Source organism: Sebastes umbrosus, chromosome 17 (genome assembly GCF_015220745.1).
Source record: "Sebastes umbrosus isolate fSebUmb1 chromosome 17, fSebUmb1.pri, whole genome shotgun sequence".
In the NCBI taxonomy this organism is placed as follows: Eukaryota; Metazoa; Chordata; class Actinopteri; order Perciformes; family Sebastidae; genus Sebastes; species Sebastes umbrosus.
Window position 1 is genome coordinate 15,787,054 of NC_051285.1, and position 20,505 is coordinate 15,807,558.

Here is a 20,505-nt window from a genome sequence, read left to right on the forward strand (position 1 = left end):
TGTGTAATTTTCTTTCATGTGCTGTCATCACTTACAACCACAAGGTGGCGTTTATTCAACATTGAACAGCAAGTTGCCACTAGAATATTGTGTGTGGCATTGTTTTGTAGTTTTTATGACATTTAACCCCTGATTTCAAATGTCCCCATGGAGACTAACAATATACAGAATTTAAAAGTTGAGTATTTTACAGTGATACTCTGGTAGTTCAATTACATCTCAGACAACTTAATCCTGTCTTGAAAATCTTTTGCATCCTATGTGATGTAAGTATTTGATCAGATCAATAAAAGTGTCTGATAAGGTGCAGGAGATGACCACGGCACTAGTGTTTTCTAATGAGTTTGCCAATAACTGTTAGATCAGGGTATAGACACATCCACTTGTGGCATCGCTAACAGTGTGAGGTCAGTTGATCAGTTAATGACTGATACTCAAACAGTGTGATTGGTCCATCTAGGACTGATAGATCAAATGCCCCCATCAACATGTATGGCTTTACATGCTGCGAGATTAAAAGTGAATTTGTATTTCTTTAATCTGGGACATTGTTCACTGTAACAACACAAATTACCATATCAGTGTTTATGTAGATAGGGTCACTGTTGGCCACTCAGTGACCGATTTGCATATTGATTACAGTTTCAGCATAGTGCACTGGAAGTGGGCAACCTGGAAAACAGGTTTTGACTGATGACCCCTCACTTTCAACCTACTTCCAGACATACAGAGGGCCAATATGATTAAAAATTGTCTCAAATGAGAATATGTGACGTCCCTTCCTGGAATACCCTGAATCTTAGCTTTATATCTCCTCATACACTTGCCATTTTTTAGTTGGAACAACTTCCCAAAATTAAGTCGTAACTTAAGTAAACTTAAGAAGTAGATATAAAGTAACATAACTTAAGACTAATAATTATATGTATTTAGGCAATTGGTTTCCTAGATTTTATTAAAGAAAGATCAACTTGTCAGATTTTACAGTTTATGTAATTTGCACACCTACAGTCATTGTCATTATTAAATATAAATATAAATATAAATGTAATTTGTACTGAGTTTATCTGTAAAACTAAAAACTAATGAACACAAAAAAGTAGAAGATGGGGAAGCCTATTAAAAACTGAACTTACTGAATTTACGGCTATATCAAAACCAAAATAGTGAAACCAAATAGCAGTCAGCCGGCACATTATTGATCATGCAAATTTGGCATCACATCAATGCTGCATTAAGGACTAAATCCGTGCAAGATGAAACGACTGCAGCACATTTAAATAATAATGTGTCACATTAATAACCAGAAATGACCTAATCATATATGGGTGCACTGTGTTAAAGGGGAACACCAGCCAAATTAAGCATTCCAATATGTTGTTTCCATTTCCTAGGAAAATTCAATCAACATTTGTGAACATGAGCTCTTCTCTCTCAAAGCCAGAAACCAGAGAAGTAAGTCTACAACTAGTGATGTCACAGCGTATAAAGTCTGGAGCTGCTCAACAGACAATGAATGGGAGACTGATTTTGTGGATTTTGTTTTCTTTTCTTTATACCCAAATGAGCTTCATTCCATTGTAGTGTTGTCAGTTGTGAAACAGAAAATGTACCCATATACTCACTGGGTGTCATCTATAACATCTCTCCCCATTGATTGTATATGGAGCAATTCCACACTTTAGACCCGATGACATCACAAGTTTGACTTTGAGCACTGTAGTTTATTGGATTTGGGAGAGAGTTGTTCATGTTTACTAATATTTTTTGGACTGTCTTAGACCTTAGGTACAACATGTATGCATTTTGAAAATGGGTGTAGTTCCCCTTTAAATCAGCCAACTGCTTCCCTCAATGTGTGTGTACAGACTTCAACCTCAGCAGATCATATCCCGGTAGACACCGCACCAGTAAATACTTTACGCAACAAACAAGCGTCACCGCTCATGCACTCTATCAATAGCCGTTATTGATCCAGACAGCTGTTGATGCATCCTTATCTATAGAAGTCCATGATGTTTTTCAACCAGACTTTGTTTGGCTTGATTAATCCTTTCCACTCACCCAGTTAAAGCACTTTGGGACCTCCCATTGCACAATGACTTTGATAAAACCACACATTGTTACTGACCCCCATGCAAGACCCTATTATTTAAATATCAAAGCCTCTATAGGCTACCATGTTGCTGAATGCTGGTTGGCTGAGGTGCAAACATCAGACAGCCATTGGTCAGTAGGGGGCGCCATGTGAAGACGCCTGAGTATATAAAACCTGGCTGTTCACAGTGGAACCAGATGAGTTCATCAGGTTGTTTGAAGCTGGATGGTGCCACTCACAGCCTGGAGAGGTAAGTTATTATTTGCCTGGATATGTTATTTACCTGTAATTTACTTTTTTTTGTATTATTTTCTATGAGATCTACAGCCAACCATGCAACTACTTTTATCTTAGTGGTGGAGCAGATTGTGTGTGGGTGCTTGTGTGTGTGTGTGAGGGAGAGAGAGAGAGGTTGGCTGTGTGAGCTGATTTGTTTATTGTTTGTCTGGCATCTCCTTTATGTATTTGGATGCTCCACAGTAATTGCAGAGGAAAGTTGCGCTTGGATGGGCCTGAGAGGACATTTTAGGGGTTGTGTAGAGAGAAAAAGGGGCCATGGGGGTGAGGGTGCCTCATTTATTCTCTCCGAGTCCAGTATGGACCAGTTTTCTACCAAACAGCAGAATCTCTGTGATGCCACCATGGATGCTATTAGTGCCTATAATGTGGTGTAAGATCTGTGTCCCTGCAGCAGAGTGACGTAATGATCTCTGTACTAGCAGGAGAGTTAATAATTCGCCATCTGTTGTTACTATTAGTTCTTTAGAGCAACTGGCATTACCTCTAATGAGAAGGGATACTTTCAATTCATCAAAAAGTTGTGAAATAGTGTTCACTTTATTTCATTCAGCGCAACCAGTTATCTTCAGTTAGGTTCAAAGTGCTCTTTTATCTTGTGATCTTATAAAAAAACTGCCTGTCCTTCAGTACCTACAGTGATAGGCCGACTATAAAACCTCCCCTTTCCTCTTGTGCCTTTCTCTTCACAGATAAGTGATCACTGATCCTTCATCCTAAGCGTCAGTCTCTCTTTCTTTCTCTCTCTAGTCTCTACATTTCTCTCCTCTGGTTCTTCACCCCTCTCTGCCTTTAATCTACATCCCTCCACCATGCCTCCCTCCCTGGCCACAGCGTTCGCCAGGCGCTGGTGGATGGCAGTGACTTCCATCGTTGAGAACCTGCTCTTCTCCGCCGTGCTGTTGGGATGGGGCTCGCTCCTCATCATGCTCAAGTCAGAAGGCTTCTACTCTTACCTTTGCAGCGAGGAGGGTGAGTCACAACTGTTTTATATTTCTGCCACATTTACTTATCTGTCATTTGTTCCATTAGTTTGCCTTGATGGTGAAGCAATTGCTCATCTGCCTTCATGAGGTCGCAGAACTCGGATGTGTCCTGTCTTTCTTGAGCTGTTAAAAATGAGGATTGATGATGAGTCAGTGTCATCATGAGTTAGGGCAAAGGAGGGTTTTATTCAAGAGATGTAACTTAACACGACTGCCTTTTTGCCTCTTCCATTCTCGTGTTTTTTTTCTGCCGGGGGGCATGGACTGTTTTTTAGAGACTCAGGAGATTAAACCTGATCAAGAGAGAGCAGGGTTGCAGGTTGACAAAGTGGTCCAAAGCTAAAGAGTAAAATGGCTCCAGTGTCTCTATCTCATTCTACTTGGCCCTTAGAGAGCTTAAACTTTCCAACTAAATTGAAGACACGGCAGCATACTGATTGAGAGGGATCTGATAAACCAGTGACGGACTGGATCGGCTGTCCTTTTTGCCCTCACCCATTCATCTTTCACTTTTCTCCTCGTCTCTCACTTTGAGAAAGGCCAGGCAGGCAGTTGCTTTGTGTTTTTAAGTACAAAAGAGGAACACAATGGCCCCAGTCAGGTCGAATAGAAGACAGTAAGGGAGCAAAAGGGAGAGAGGAACCAGGCCACACTTATGCTTTGGACCTTGGGTGACACTGTGTCGTGTCCCATGTCCAGACTGGCGAGCCCTGCTCAGCCCACAGACACTAAACTATTGTTTTTTATTCTTTCTCACTAGTAGACACCCTGTCTCCTTAGGCGTTTACACAATTGAGTTATCTGACTGGTGATTTAGGAGGATGTATTTCCAACTCCTAGTGTCTGGCATTATCTTCCTATTAATCTTTCTCTTGTTAGTTTGTGTTGTTAGCCTAAAACTCCACCATAAACCTTGAATAAAAAGGCAAATTCCAGTCACGTTTATAGGATAGTAGAAATATCTCAGCTGTGATGCTGTGTGACAGCACAGAAGTGGGCTCACCCGAGCAATCATGACTTTAGAGGTGACTTTCTGTACGTTATCTTACTTTGATGACATAAGAGGGAGAGGACCGCAGCACCAGCTCAGCTCTTTTCAGGCATGTGACATGTGTGTGATAGAGGGACAGCTTTTTATGGCTGGTAATATGGAAGTTTAAAGTCCACTGATAAAGGACAAAGAAGGAGGAGAAGACTGACAGAAAAGTGATGAACAGAAGAAATCAGACCACTGGTGGTGGTTGGGTTGGCAGTAAAAGCAAGACGGTGGATAAAGAAAGAAAGATAATGATGATGCAGCGTAGATTAGGCTTTTGTGCACATGCAGCACAGGCTTGGTTAAAGCTTGATTTTGTGTGGGTAGGACAGAGGTCATGAGTCACCATGCATGGAAGGGAAACCAAGGCATTCACAAGCTGCTCATTTTGAAATCTTGCAACTCATGCCAACACCAAGTATGATGTGCACGTGCAGACATACATAAGTAGACTTTGGCACTTTTTTATGAAGCGCGTCATGGTGTTTCACACTGGGATGCCATGCACATACTCGCCTCACGTGACTACAAAGACGCCGGGATACCACAGAGGTGTAAGGGCGTGATCAATAACTTTTTTTCCCTCACATGGACCATGCTCCTTTATCTGTGCAGCTTCTGATGATAATGTGAAGTTTATTGCCAGTGCAAGTTTATCACTTTTTAGTCCTATCATTCCAATTTACAACAGGTTGGAACATTTTAATCTGTCTTAAGTTTTTTTTGCTTCTGCCCCTGCCCCTGCCCCTGATATGATGTTATACATAGTTGTCTATTTATAGCTCTGCATTTGTTCAGTGCACATTTAGCCACTATGTGTTGATGTATCAGCTTCCTGTGAATAAGCAGAACTGTCACCATCAAATTCCATCTGTGTGCCGAGAAGCCACAGCTCCATACATTAAACCATCTGCAGCTGAACTCAACTTTACACCGTCATGCCACTCAACCTTTATGGACGTTTTTTTGTATCAAAATAAGACTTGCAATTTTCCATTTGCAATGTATCTAACACCTTATCCTCTACCCACTTCCATCATGTTCTTCAGGCAACAGCTCCAGCTACAATCTGTCCCAACCCCTGACAACGCCGGTGCCCGACGACTACGCCGACTACTATGAAAGTGACGGTGGCGTGGTCGGTCTGGGAGACGGCGTGGAGATGAGGCCCCTGCTCCCTGTGGATGGGCCCCTGAAGATGAACGGGTGGCTGATTTGCAAAGAGCAGGATGAGATACTGAACCTGGCGTTCACGGTGGGCTCCTTCCTTCTCTCGGCCATCACCCTGCCGCTGGGGATCGTCATGGATAAATATGGGCCTCGCAAGCTACGACTGCTGGGCAGGTAAGCAAAGGAGAGAAGAAAGTATTCAGACTTATCATGATGTTATTTTTTTGTAAAACCCTTTAAGAAGCCGAGATGCTGCAACTTAAATTGTCATCATTTATTTCTAGCGCGTGTTTTGGATTGTCCTGTCTACTCATTGCTTATGGAGCCTACAATCCAAATGGTGAGTAAGAGTTTTCATGTGGTCCTTTTTGCACTGTATTTGAAACAATGTATGGTAGTTTAGTTGTCATGAGCTAACATCTGTGTCATTTGCAGAACTCTCCGTCCTTATCTTCATTGCCCTGACTTTCAACGGCTTCGGGGGCATGTGCTTGACCTTCACCTCTCTCACAGTAAGTGTGTGCATGGATGTGTGTGCTTTGTAATCCTCCTGCTACAGAGTCTCTGCACCTGCTGCTACGTGTTCGTCCAGATGTATATTTTCTATTTTAATATAGGTCTTTGTCTCGCTGTTACTGCTCTTTTATAATAGTTTGCTGGCTCACGCTCTCCCTCCCTTCTTGTCTGGCTTTTTTTTGTTTTGGCTTCGTACACTGCACTCTGTGTTCCTAGCAGGAGGACAGAGAGGGGTTTATTGGGGAAAGATGGTTCATTATCACTTTCCACTGCATCTATTATTGTGTTCCAGCGAGAACATCATAGCAACCATTGGGCTTTTGAGCTGCTCATCTCCCCGTTTTACTCTTTTTACACAAGCATTGTAATGTAAATTTTTGCAAACGAATGTACTCAATCATAACTAGTAATGCAGCATCCCTGTCTAATGAGGCTGCAGAGTAGAGTTAGTTAAAGCAACTTAAAGGTGCTCTATACGATATCCAGAGCATTAATAAAGCATCAAACAGCTATTTGCTATGTAAAGATATAGAGGAGTAATGTCTACCTGAGCAGAGAATGAAGTCACTCTCCCTCTGTGTGTGTTGTAATCTGAGCTTCAACAGCGTCGTCACGAAAGAGTAGCACCCACCCTCCGGTTCCCCTTCAGGTTAACGCTGTTAGCTCTGTCAGCAGTGTTGCCATTGTTTCCACTGTTATCACTGTTAGCTACGAGCAGCTGGCTCAGCCGTCGCCATGTTGAGAGCCGTGTGGAGGCAATAGAAATGCTCCCAATAGTGCGTTTAGCACATTTAAAAGAAACAAGTTAAAAGATAAAGAAAGAATAACAATCAGAAACATAATCATGAAGACATCAGAATCTCTCTTTTTTTTCTTTTGGAAAAGTAACATGCTTTGCCCTTTAGGGTTCATTTTGTGTTTACAGGGAAGTTAAAAGAGTACTTGCATTCCTATCACATTGTCAGACTTACTATTTAAAAAGAGTATCAACATCGATGCAGCAGAACCAGAGATATCATCCTTTTTATTCCAATCGTTCAATGCAAACTTGCCCCTCAACAGTTGAGTCGGATATTTAGTTGTGTTATACTAGTAGGAGTTATCCTTGAGCCACTAGCCTCAAGCAGAGATGAGGAGCAGATAAGCTTACTTCTTTCTAACTCCACACTCCCAGATTTTTAAAATTTTCACACATGTAGTTTTCAACCTGGACCGACTTCATGCAGCTTCCTTAGGAGCCACAAAACGCTATATACCACTTTTTTTCTACATACGCAGTAGTACGTCCCAAGATCTGTAAAGAGACTTTGATGTGTAAAATCGGTGAAGTTCCCCTTTAAGAGATACCACAGGGACAAAAAAACAACTGATGCTCTTTAGGATTCAACCCCAAGGTCAACCCCTCACCATTCTCCCCCCCGCTGTTCTTCATCTTCCCGTCCCCTCCCCTTGTCATCAGCTCAGCCTCACGGTGACTCACACAGGAGTCCTGGGCTGTACCATGGTGATGCTGTTCACCACAGAGGGGCTCTATTCCAGTAAATCTCCCAATAAATGCCCCTTTTCTATACCGCCACAGGCTGTTACTGTGATGTACATCTCTCCTATGTGGTATTTGTTTCATCCCTCATTAGTCGCTGCCTGTGGCCTGAATGTTGGCGACGTAGTAAAACCATAATTTATTTGCTCTTTGGTAATAGAGGCCCCCTGAGCCTGCGCATAAGACCACATTTTCCCCACCACTTTTCACTCCATCTCCTTCACAACCTGATGTACTTGAAAGCTTCGGTGTTGAGTTAATCATTAGCCTCTATGCTGCTCCTTGACTCCTTGATCATGACTGCACCTCAGACCTACAGGCATTCATTCTCAGCTGATGGGTGTTGGGTAATACTCAGTGGCCACCACTGGCTCCCTGCCAGTGTCAGTTGTCAGGTCACCTTGCCTCTTCAGGTTTTCCAGCAGCTGCTTATTTTTAAAAAATCTATTGGAACAGTTTTCCGAGTACTCCTAGTGATATACTGGGTGCTTCAATACGCATACTTAGTACACACACACACAAACACATACCTCTTTCTCAGCTTCCCCGGTCTTATGTAATTGGATGTGCTTGTTGTTGTTCAGTCTCTTGAAAACAGAACAGTTTGTGAATGCCTTTGTCTTTGGATGTTTTGCCACCCACCGTCTCATGTTTTCCCTCCGGGCTCTCTTGTCTCTGTCCTCAAACGGGAGTAAAGCATGTACTGTAAAAGACAGAGAAGAGAAATCGCCTCAGCCACCCCCGTCTCAGCAGCGCTGCGTTTGTGTCGTGCGGTGGACAGCTGTATGCGATGCTGCTTTATATTGCTTTTACTGGTGTTCTATGTCACATTGTTGTGTTTTAGTTTCTCTGATGTCTGCTCGCTAATTGGTTCCCACTGTCCACTCTGACCCCAGTGTCAGTCGGTGCCGTCCTCATAGAGTCTGTCGTGATCTTGGCAGTAGATGGTTTAACCTTTATACTTACACTCATTTTGCTTGCAAGTTTGTGCTGTAACTTATATAGAGTACAATAAGGACAGGTTTTGATGATGTCTCTCTCCCTCTAGCTCCCTAACATGTTTGGTGACCTCCGTTCCACCTTCATCGCCCTGATGATTGGCTCCTATGCCTCCTCCGCTGTCACCTTCCCTGGTGTCAAGGTAACAAACACTGAATCCACACACCTGCACTGACACTTAACAGTTTTTTTTCACCTCTGCCCCTATAAATCTTTTTTTTTGTCATTCAATACTGCTTTCTTAGAACTTTTTGCCAAATTCTTGTATTTTACTTAAATTAACTGCCATAACTCTTGAATGCAGCTGTGCAACCACATTTAGCTTCCACCCTTAACTAACAAATTGTGCAGCCTCGGCAGAAGTGTACGCTCCTCCGATTGCATTCTGATCTGGTGTTTATCGTCTCCTCTGTGCACAGGTGATCTATGACCTTGGCATACCTTTCATCACTATCCTGGTGGTGTGGGCCTCCTGCGCCGGACTGGTCTTCTTGAACTGCTTCTTCAACTGGCCAATGGAGTCGTTCCCTGGACCAGACGACATGGACTACACGTGAGTTCCGCTGATACAATTGACAGTAAAAGTCCCACACATGCAAATTAGGGCTGTCGAAATTAACGAGATAATAACGTGATAACGCAAATTTGTTTTAATGCCACTAATTGCTTTAACGCAGTGAAGATACTGGCATCATATGAAACTAGAAAACCTAAGGAATCCATTGGTACCATGGTACCTTGTCGCGAAGAAGGCTAAATAACACTCCAAACACTACATTCAATTTTGGTGAGGAAAAACTGGCATTGCCCTTTTCAAAGGACCTCAAGACATATGAATGAAAATGGGTTCTATGGGTACCCACGAGTCTCCCCTTTACAGACATGTGCACTTCATGAGAATCACATGCAGTTTGGGGCAAGTCATAGTCAAGTCAGCACACTGACACACATGCTAAATGCAGTAGCTGTGAGGGTTTCTGGACAATATTTGTGTCATTGTTTTGGTTGTTAATTGATTTCCAATAATAAATATATACATCCATCCATCCATCTTCAACCGCTTATCCAGGATCGGGTCGCGGGGGCAACAGCTCCAGCAGGGGACCCCAAACTTCCCTTTCCCGGGCCACATTAACCAGCTCTGACTGGGGGATCCCGAGGCGTTCCCAGGCCAGAGTAGAGATATAATCTCTCCACCTAGTCCTGGGTCTTCCCCGTGGTCTCCTCCCAGCTGGTCGTGCCTGGAACACCTCCCAAGGGAGGCGCCCAGGAGGCATCCGTGCTAGATGCCCGAACCACCTCAACTGGCTCCTTTCGACGCAAAGGAGCAAGGACTCTACTCCGAGTCCCTCACGGATGACTGAGCTTCTTACCCTATCTCTAAGGGAGACGCCAGCCACCCTCCTGAGGAAACCCATTTCGGCCGCTTGCACCCGCGACCTCGTTCTTTCGGTCATGACCCAACCCTCATGACCATAGGTGAGAGTAGGAACGAAGATTGAACGGTAGATCGAGAGCTTTGCCTTCCGGCTCAGCTCTCTTTTCGTCACAACGGTGCGGTAAAGCGAATGCAATACCGCCCCTGCTGCTCCGATTCTCCGACCAATCTCACGTTCCATCGTCCCCTCACTCGCGAACAAGACCCCGAGATACTTAAACTCCTTCACTTGGGGTAAGGACTCATTCCCTACCCGGAGTAGGCAATCCGTCGGTTTCCTGCTGAGAACCATGGCCTCAGATTTAGAGGTGCTGATTCTCATCCCGACTGCGTCACAATCGGCTGCGAACCGATCCAGTGAGTGCTGGAGGTCGCAGACCGATGATGCCAACAGGACCACATCATCTGCAAAAAGCAGCGATGTGATCCTCAGCACACCGAACTGCAAACCCTCCTCCCCCCGACTACGCCTCGATATCCTGTCCATGAATATCACGAACAGGATTGGTGACAAAGCGCAGCCCTGGCGGAGGCCAACCCCCACCGGAAACGAGTCCGACTTACTGCCGAGGATCCGAACACAGCTCTCGCTTTGGGCGTACAGGGATTGGATGGCCCTGAGAAGTGCCCCCCTCACCCCATACTCCCGCAGCACCCCCCCCAGTATCTCCCGGGGGACCCGGTCATATGCCTTCTCCAAGTCCACAAAGCACATGTAGACTGGATGGGCATACTCCCAGGCCCCCTCCAGGATCCTTGCGAGAGTGAAGAACTGGTCCGTTGTTCCACGGCCAGGACGGAATCCGCATTGTTCCTCTTCGATCTGAGGTTCGACTATCGGCCGAACCCTCCTTTCCAGCACCTTGGAGTAGACTTTACCAGGCAGGCTGAGCAGTGTGATACCCCTGTAATTGGCACACACTCTCTGGTCCCCCTTTTTGAAAAGGGGGACCACCACCCCGGTCTGCCACTCCTTAGGCACTGTCACCGACTTCCACGCGGTGTTGAAGAGACGTGTCATCCAAGACAGCCCCTCCCCACCCAGAGCCTTCAGCATTTCTGGGCGGATCTCATCAATCCCCGGGGCTTTGCCACTGTGGAGTTGTTTGACTACCTCAGTGACTTCCACCAGGGTAATTGATGATGGTCCCCCATCAGCTTCCAGCTCTGCCTCTACCATAGAGGGCGTATTGGTCGGATTCAGAAGTTCCTCAAAGTGCTCCTTCCACCGCCCGATTACCTCCTCAGTTGAGGTCAACAGTGTCCCATCCTTACTGTACACAGCTTGGATGGTTCCCCGTTTCCCCCTCCTGAGGTGCCGGATGGTTTTCCAGAAGCACTTTGGTGCCGACCGAAAGTCCTTCTCCATGGCTGCTCCGAACTCCTCCCACACCCGCTGCTTTGCCTCCGTCACGGCAGTGGCTGCTGCTCTTCGGGCCCGTCGGTACCCTGCAACTGCCTCCGGAGACCTCCGAGATAACATATACCGGAAGGCCTCCTTCTTCAGTCGGACGGCTTCCGTGACCACCGGTGTCCACCACGGTGTTCGAGGGTTGCCGCCCCTTGAGGCACCTAAGACCTTAAAACCACAGCTCACCGCCGCAGCTTCAGCAATGGAAGCTTTGAACATCGCCCACTCGGGTTCAATGCCCCCAACCTCCACAGGGATGCCAGAAAAGCTCCGCCGGAGGTGTGAGTTGAAGATCTCTCGGACAGGGGCCTCCTCCAGACGTTCCCAGTTCACCCTCACTACGCGTTTGGGCTTACCAGGTCTGTCCAGAGTCTTCCCCCACCCTCTGACCCAACTCACCACCAGATGGTGATCAGTTGACAGCTCCGCCCCTCTCTTCACCCGAGTGTCCAAAACATGCGGCCTCAGATCAGACGATACGATTACAAAATCGATCATCGACCTTCGGCCTAGGGTGCTCTGGTACCACGTACACTTATGAGCATCCTTATGTTCGAACATGGTGTTCGTTATGGACAGTCCATGACTAGCACAGAAGTCCAATAACAAACGACCACTCGGGTTTAGATCAGGGAGGCCGTTCCTCCCAATCACGCCACTCCAGGTGTCTCCATCGTTGCCCATGTGCGCGTTGAAGTCTCCCAGGAGAACTATGGAGTCCCCTACTGGAGACCCATACAGGACTCCATTCAGGGTCTCCAAGAAGGCCGAATACTCCGAACTGCTGTTTGGTGCATACGCACAAACAACAGTCAGAGTTTTCCCCCCCATAACCCGAAGGCGTAGGGAGGCGACCCTCTCGTCCACCGGGGTAAACTCCAACATAGCGGCACTCAGCCGGGGATTTGTGAGTATCCCCACACCCGCCCGGCGCCTCACCACCATAGGCAACTCCAGAGAAGAATAGAGTCCAACCCATATCCAAGAGTACGGTTCCAGAACCGAGGCTGTGCGTAGAGGTAAGCCCTACCAGATCCAACTGATAGCGCTCCACCTCCCGCACAAGCTCCGGCTCCTTCCCCCACAGAGAGGTGACGTTCCACGTCCCCAGAGCCAGCCTCTGCCGCCCGGGTCCAGTCCGTCAAGGTCCCTGGCCTTCACTGCCACCCGTGTGACAGCGCACCCGACCCAAGCGGTTCTTCCCGCAGGTGGTGAGCCCACAGGATGGAGAGGAGGAGGGGGGTGCCACGTTGCCTCTTCGGGGTATCCCCGGCCGGGCTCCGTGGCAAGCCCGGCCACCAGGCGCTCGCTGATGGGCCCTCCGTCTGGGCCTGGCTCCAGACGTGGGCCCCGGGCTTCCTCCGGGCCGGGTAACTCTTCCTCTGCCTCGTGTCGTCATTTGGGTTTTGTGAACCATTCTTAGTCCGGCCCCTCACCTGAGACCAATTTGCCATGGGAGACCCTACCAGGAGCACGAGGCTCCAGACAACACAGCCCTCAGGGTCATAGGGACACGCAAACCTCTCCACCACGTTAAGGTGATGGTTCCGGAGAGGAAATATATACATACATTTGCATAAAGCAAGCATATTTGCCCACTCATAGAGAGTATTAAATACTCGACAAATTTCCCTTTAAGGTACATTTTGAACAGATAAAAAATGTGTGATTAATTTGCGATTAATCTGGATTAATTATTTGAATCGATTGACAGCCCCTGTGCAAATATATGCTCATTTATAAACAAGAGGACATGCAACCATTTGCCACTAATTATACTGTATGTCGGTGCAGTCTGGTGTTATTCCAGCTGTAAGCATTGGATTGCACTGATACAGTGATAAAGTGTGATAAAGAAACATATAACACACAAAAATAGTTGGACTAATGAACTAATAGCAGTCTCTTTTATGTTCATAAGTATATGGAGTACTCAACACTATTGACATGGTTTGACAAATAATTATGTAATATGTGCAAAAATATGCTGCTAGGTTAAAGTCTATCTGCTGATGATCACACTTGTCGACTGTACTCATCCCCTATGGAAAATCCTTGTTAATTAGAATCACACTTTTGACCTGCTTGTTCACCGAACATTTTTTCCAGTAGACTGATTCATGCAAGGATATATAGGACATGCATGTTTCCTGTATGTCAACATTTTCTATTTAGGATATATACCTATATTTTTTTCTTCCCTTGTGTCCTCTACTCCAATACTTTTTTTTCATCCTCTCCTCCTTCTCTGCTTTCTCAGTGTGAAGATCAAGTTCAACTGGCTGGGCTTCGACCATAAAATCACAGGGAAGCAGTTCTACCGCCAAGTGACCACGGTGGGCCGTCGTCTCAGCGTGGGCAACAGCCTCAAGGAGAAGGAGCTGGCCACTAAGGACGGACACAAGCTCTGCCTCTCCACCATGGACCTGGAGATGGAGTGCAAGCCAAAAGAAGAGTGTAAGAGTGCAGAATACAACCCCCCTCTTTGACCCCCTCTTTTTTGTGCTTCTCATTCTTATTGCGTGTTGTTTACCTCTGTTTCCTGCTTCTCCCCTGCAGCCCAGTCGTTCTTGAAAACCATCACCACCACGATCTTCCTGCTCAGTCTGGTGACCATGTCGGTCACTCAGCTCCGTCTCTTGTTCTACATGGGGGCCATGAACAGCGTCTTGGAGTCGCTCACTGATGGAGACCTCAACACAGGTCTGTGGCTCTGATCCCTCTGTCTCTGTGTATAGACGAACATGAACATTTGTTGAATCAAGTTGCTTCTGTGTCTTATGACATAACTGTGACTTAAAAGCAACTGGACTTACATGTTTTTAATTTAATTTTCAGTGGAGAGAATGGAAGTCGGTAAGACCAAAAGCTTATAGTTGTATCAATAGATTACTGATGTTGACTATAATTAGAATTTAACCTCTAGTCGTGTGTAGGTTTGCCGTCACAATGCTGTACTAAATCCACTACCACTAATGTTAGTGTTATTATTTCATTTGACCTTGCCTGTTGTCTGTGTCATTAACCCAGTCCTTCAGCTGTCATTGAGCTTTAATCTGAAACTACCTTTCGTTGTACTCATTAACTAGTGTTGCCCCTCAGCACCAGCAGAGAGCATACATCATATGATATGAGCAGTTTCACATGACTCACTTTTCATTTATCATTAGTCCACCTAGCCATTAATCCTCTCATAATGGCATAAAATTGACTTTTGAACAGCTGTTTTCTCCATATCCACTGTTGTTTCACTCAATACGGCTCTACCGCCCATGCAGGACTAATAATTAACTGTACCGTCACAGTCATTAAAGCTACAGTTGGTAACTTTGAGTAATTATGATAAAAAAAAAACTTATTTTTATAAAACTGTCACTATATCCTTGCTCAAAGTTCCCGACCGCAGCTTTAACCAGGTAGAAAAAGGTCCTAAACCCTCCGTCTATGTCATTTCCTCTTACAACCTTTTGCTCAATTTCTAGTATTCATTGCACTCTTTTCCAACCTTTTTCTCCTCATTCTGACCCCTCTATCAGTGAGTCTGTACTCCTCCATCTTCGGCATAATGCAGCTGCTTTGCCTGATGACCACTCCAGTGATTGGTCAGATCATGGACTGGAGGCTGAAGGACTGTGATGACGGAGAGGAGGAAAAGGAGCCCTACAGCAAGTGAGTCAACTTGTTCCCTAGATTGTCTTAACTCATTTCCATTCATAGGTCCAGACATTGCTGCATTGTTTCAGTGCCTGTATAATCTGATCTATCCTTCTTCTTTCTGATTTTGACCACTAGGGGGGAGATAAAGAAAAAGCGTAGAGACAAAAAGACCCAGAAGGTGACCAATGCCTTGCGAGCGTTCCTCCTCACAAACGTCCTTTTAGTGGGATTTGGGATCACGAGTCTGGTGCCCAACCTCCCCCTGCAGGTGAGCAGTCCACTTCAGCTGTCAGAGATACACACAGGCCTTCAAAGCGAGCTTATCATTGTATAACCTTATTTGTACATTTGTAGTGTTTTATTCAGTTTAGTTATTTTTTTAATTTTTTTTATTTTTTCCAATGAATGCTACATATCAATGTAATGGCAAATAGGGAAACAGCTAGCCTGGCTCTGTTTGCTTACAAGCCAGGAGATGGCTTTCATAGCTTAGCATACACTGGATACAGATTAAAGGCAGTGTGTAATATTGCGGGGGATCTATTAGCAGAAATGGAATATAATATTCATGTTTTCATTATTCTATAATCACCTGAAACTAAGAATCATTGTGTTTTTGTTAGCTTAGAATGAGCCCTTCATATCTAGATAAGGAGCGGGTCATCTTCACGGAGTCTGCCATGTTACTACGGTAGCACAGAACGGACAAACCAAACACTGGCTCTAGAGAGAGCTTTCCACGTTTTTGCGTTACCTGAAGGCCACCGAAGTTCTCCGACACGCTCGTGAAACTGCGTTAACCTGAGCCGTAGAGTGCAAAACCATAATACCGCCAGATGCCATTTCATTTCCGTTGCACCTAAAGTAGTGTTATTATGGTAAGGATGGCCTCTGAGCGAGGCAAGCGGTGTTACCACGGTTTTGCACTCGGCGTCTCACGTTACCGCAGTCTTGGGAAGGGAGGAGTTGATAGTAATCTGCAACCACACCACTAGATGCCGCCAAATCCTACACACTGTACCTTTAATATACAATAAATGAAATAAGGCGTATTACCCAAATGTTGATCTGTTCCTTTAAGACTCTCATAAACCCACTGACTGAATAACTTAAATGAGTAAATTAATATTAATCTGTTCTACTTCCATCTTTCTTCAGATTGTGTCATTCATCTTACACACTGTGGTGAGAGGATTCATTCACTCTGCTACTGGCGGCCTCTATGCTGCTGTGTAAGTCTCAGTGTGCTTCTAACCTTGCACACATCATCATCATCATCATCATCATCACCTTCGTCTTCTGTATGTGGATGCAGCTTCAAACTAAATTTACCGCTACTGTCTCTGCAGGTATCCCTCCTCCCAGTTTGGCAGTCTAACAGGCATGCAGTCTCTGGTCAGCGCTGTGTTTGCTCTGCTGCAGCAACCTCTGTTCCTGGCCATGATGGGACCCCTTGAGGGAGACCCATTCTGGGTATGATTTTTCACACACACACACACACACACACACACTCCAAAAATCTCACAAATGAAACCTTCGGGCATGGCTAATTCTGGTGTCGTCCCCCAGGTCAATATTGGACTCCTCGCTCTCAGCATGCTGGGCTTCTTGCTGCCTATCTACCTGGTCTGGTACAGACGGACGCTCCACAGACAGCAGCAGCAGAGGGAGGAAAACGCCAAGATCTTCATCAAAATCAACGGCTCCGACATCCCCGAGGCCTACGTTTAAAAAAATTTAAAAAAGTACATGGATGACAGAGGACGTAGAGAGATTTTTTACTGGGAAACATTTGCAGTCCAGTAATATGTGAAAAGGGACAACTTAACTATTTAGAATATTACATTTAAACCTGCTGTGTAATTGTTAAAGGTCTCCAGACTACCACATCCCTTTTCCAAAATCCCACCAAGCTGAACTGATGCCGCGGTTGTCACAGAAACGAGTCAGTTGGACAGTCGTTGAGGAGGAAAGTGAAACGTGGAGGGAAAAAGAAAAAACAAGAGGAAAGACTGTGAAAGGAAAGAGGCATGAGCCCTCTGTATGTCCCCCAAATCCTCTGACTTCTCTTTTATTCCGTCCTCTCTGAGCGGCACATCAGTGCAGCTCCGTTCCACATAAGACTGCTTTAATATTCCCAATATAAGCAGAAAAGGAGTTTGAATATCCCCCTGTGACACTGCCAAGACTGCGAAATGTCACCCTCACACAAAACCTCACTGTTATCAGTGAACGATTCCACTATTATGAGTCTTTTTTTGTTGTAATGTGTTGACTTTAAATCATCCTTATTATAAATCTTATAACATGGTGCTACCTGGTCATCAGCTGGATGTTTTGATGGATGGTGTAAGGTAAGTGTGGACTAAATGGCATTAATGGGCGACAGGGAGGAGAGAAGAGCCGTATTGCTGATGTTTCTCGTAGAATAGAGAGTCAATATGATTAATTATGGGGCTGGGTTGTTTTCTTTTTTACCAGGCTAACATCTTATTATAGTAAAGCCTAGAATATACTGTAATATCTGATGAATGTCAGTGTTTTTTGGTGCTGTATTTTGTATGAGGGACGTCAAACAAACTGTTTGGCTAAAAGCAAAATGTTCATGTACGTTTAGAGTATTTATTTTAGTTTCTGCATTCTATAGTTTTCTTTTTATATATTAAGTGTACAGGGGATGCCTTTTGAATATACTTTCAACTAAAAGGGGACATTTTTTTTCATTGGGCAGCAACTTTTTACACATTTCAGTGATCTCCCCTTTGCCTTACATGGTATACATCATTAAGCATATCCATAAAACCGTCATTCAGTATTTCATCCAGTCTGTCTATCTACTGTTCAGCACTTTATACTCTAGGTAACCCCTTTAAATTCCACACACATCAGCTCATTTCAGCACTTCTCTCCTGAGAAATAGTCCCACTTTCATTCTGAGCTCCACCTCTCTTCATAACATGTATTTATTTCATTGTACACTCACTTTTCCATGATACAGTTCATCATGTATTTATGTAAATTGTGCTGTGCTGGCAACAACTCATATGTCTCATTGTGTACTGTGCTGTTCACACAGAGATCTTTCTTCTACCGTTGAAGATAATGTAGAGATGTTTTGTTGTGCAGGCGTTCCTGTTTGAATATGGAAGGATTTGTGGGAGTTAATAAAGATAAGTCGATATCTGAGTTCATGTTTTTTTTTTCACTGCTCACCAGACCACTTCATATGTCTCTGTGTGACTGTAATTGTGTAATTCTTACCTGGCTGCAGAAACTGTGGCTATTTAACGCTCAGTTAAAGTTAGAGTGCTGTGACATTATGATCTTTACTGCTGTTTTTATGTCTCCGCGCCGACGATAGACATTTTCCTGAATGTGATATCTGCAGGTAGTCTTAGACTCAAGGATGATGGTCGAAGGTTAATGTCAAGGTAACTGTGACCTTATCTCCGTCCCTTTCTGGTGATACCTCTTGAAGAGCTAATTTCTTCAAAGTTGGTACAGTCGTCCACTTGGACTCAAGCATGAACTGATTAGATTTTGAAAGTCAAAGGTCAAGGTCATCGGGACCTCACAAAACATGTTTTTGGCCATAACGCAAAAATTCATATGCTAATAATGACAATTTCACACAAATGTCTAATAGGATAAAATGATGAAGTGATGACATTTACAGAAATCGATGTAAACTGCAACTGGACTGGGCTTGACAACCGTGAGGCAGTAATTCTAGTTTTCTTTTTTTGTCACTTTAGTCTCTATTGCCTTTATACATACACAAATAAAAAACACAAATATAACAACCAAACTTACAATGACAAAGAGGAGGATACAGTTTTACAATTAATGATGCAGTATACAGAACGATTTGCTTATTAAAACATTTTTCAATAACTTATTGTCAATCAAATTATACGGTGCCTATGTCTTTATTTCTATACCTAATCCATTTTTCTCATTTTCTGTTAAATTTCTTTCACTCTAGAGAATAAGTAATTTTTTCCATTACAAATATTTCCTGTACTATATGTAACCACTGTCTAAGTCTGGGTGAGTCCGCTACAAGAGAGTTTCTTGTAATGGCCTTTGGTAATTCTAGTTTTCATATACATGAACATTGTTATGGATGCATGATATTTTCTGTTTCTGAAGCTTCCTTTTATCAAAATTCTAAATACAATATGAAGTTGTAAGCCCAATTGGCTTTAACAATCTATTGTTAGGCTTTTAATTTGAAATTCAGGTTTCAGGTTTCAGGCACCTTTTGAGATTTGTGAAATTTTGCAATGTATGCTTGCATTTGAAGTTTGTCTTTATAGTTATAAAAAAATCTGAATAGTTGTAAAACAAATATTGAACAAATTTGCAGCTGATGTAGTGTTTTTTTTTTGTGTTACTGTTGTACAGCCAACCAGCAGAGGTCAGTATCGTTTTTTGAGGCCCATCACTGGATGAGGAAACAAGAATAAATTGTTGTCTTAATTTTAGGCCTAAATGCAACAGAATTATAGTCAAGTTTGCTGAGTTTTTGATACACAAACACCAGGATTTGAAACCCGCTGACAAAGAACAGAAACTCATTTCCCAGACATTTAAACCAAGCCTGCAAAAATATAGACACTGAGACTGATTTCTGTATAACTCCACATTTTTCATATATATATATTCCAGAAATTACTCACATGTAAACTCACAGTCTCCTGACTCCATGCTCCCCTGTTCAGAGGAGCAATTAAGAGTAATTCTGAACAGTTTTTTCACCAGATGTTTCCGGCACACTCTCACTACATGTTTGGTTTTAGCAGGTCTGTCAGCGCTCCGCTCTGCCATGTGATACTATACGCTCCAGCAGATGGTTATCACTTGACACCCCAGCCCCTGTTGTCACCTGAGAATAGATCTGAGAGCGTCACTCACATCAGAGACAGTGGCTCCTGGAGCTGCTGCTGCTGCTGGTGAAGCTGCTGGTGAAGCTGACTGACCCCTGTGGTGGTTTGTTCAGGTACACAGTTCAAAGAGGCAACGTGTGACCACTGCCTTATAAAGTCACTGTAAAGCACGTAGTGGGCCATTTACAGCATGTTCTGTTCAACAATTTGATCATGCACTTCTAAATTATCAGCTAAAAGTGAATTTCCACATCATGCAATGAACGAGACAAATAGGGGGGAAATGATAGATAGATATATAGATAGATAGATAGATAGATAGATATAGACATGGATAGAGAGATGGAGAGATAGATGGATATAGATATAGAGATGATAGATATAATTAGATATAGATAGATAGATAGATACAGAGACATGGATAGATAGATGGATAGGTAGATGGATGTAGATATAGAGATGATAGAT

At 44.1% G+C, this 20,505-nt stretch overlaps 1 protein-coding gene across 2 annotated transcripts; it reads left to right on the top strand.

Moving 5' to 3' along the window:
• Positions 1–2,300: 2,300 nt before the first annotated feature.
• Positions 2,301–18,334, top strand: slc43a2b (solute carrier family 43 member 2b). 2 transcript variants are annotated; one of them, XM_037747774.1, is made up of 15 exons: positions 2,301–2,348; positions 3,088–3,367; positions 5,467–5,761; positions 5,872–5,927; positions 6,023–6,099; positions 8,692–8,784; positions 9,062–9,195; positions 13,752–13,948; positions 14,051–14,194; positions 14,330–14,347; positions 15,028–15,160; positions 15,284–15,416; positions 16,307–16,380; positions 16,498–16,621; positions 16,718–18,334. In XM_037747774.1, the coding sequence occupies exons 2-15, from the start codon at positions 3,208–3,210 to the stop codon at positions 16,877–16,879; spliced, it is 1,800 nt and encodes a 599-aa protein (XP_037603702.1). In that variant the 5' UTR covers positions 2,301–2,348; positions 3,088–3,207; the 3' UTR covers positions 16,880–18,334. The 2 variants fall into 2 exon arrangements, with proteins under 2 accessions (XP_037603702.1, XP_037603703.1); XM_037747775.1 differs by lacking the exon at positions 14,330–14,347.
• The last annotated feature ends 2,171 nt before the right edge of the window (positions 18,335–20,505 follow it).

What these genes read in the sequence shown, in the direction of transcription:
- slc43a2b (XM_037747774.1), top strand. Translation starts at nt 3,208, where the DNA reads ATGCCTCCCTCCCTGGCCACAGCGTTCGCCAGGCGCTGGTGGATGGCA. An exon ending in GTGCAAGCCAAAAGAAGAGT is followed by an intron (nt 13,949 to 14,050) that starts GTAAGAGTGCAG and finishes TCTCCCCTGCAG; the next exon opens with CCCAGTCGTTCTTGAAAACC. An exon ending in TGCCCAACCTCCCCCTGCAG is followed by an intron (nt 15,417 to 16,306) that starts GTGAGCAGTCCA and finishes ATCTTTCTTCAG; the next exon opens with ATTGTGTCATTCATCTTACA.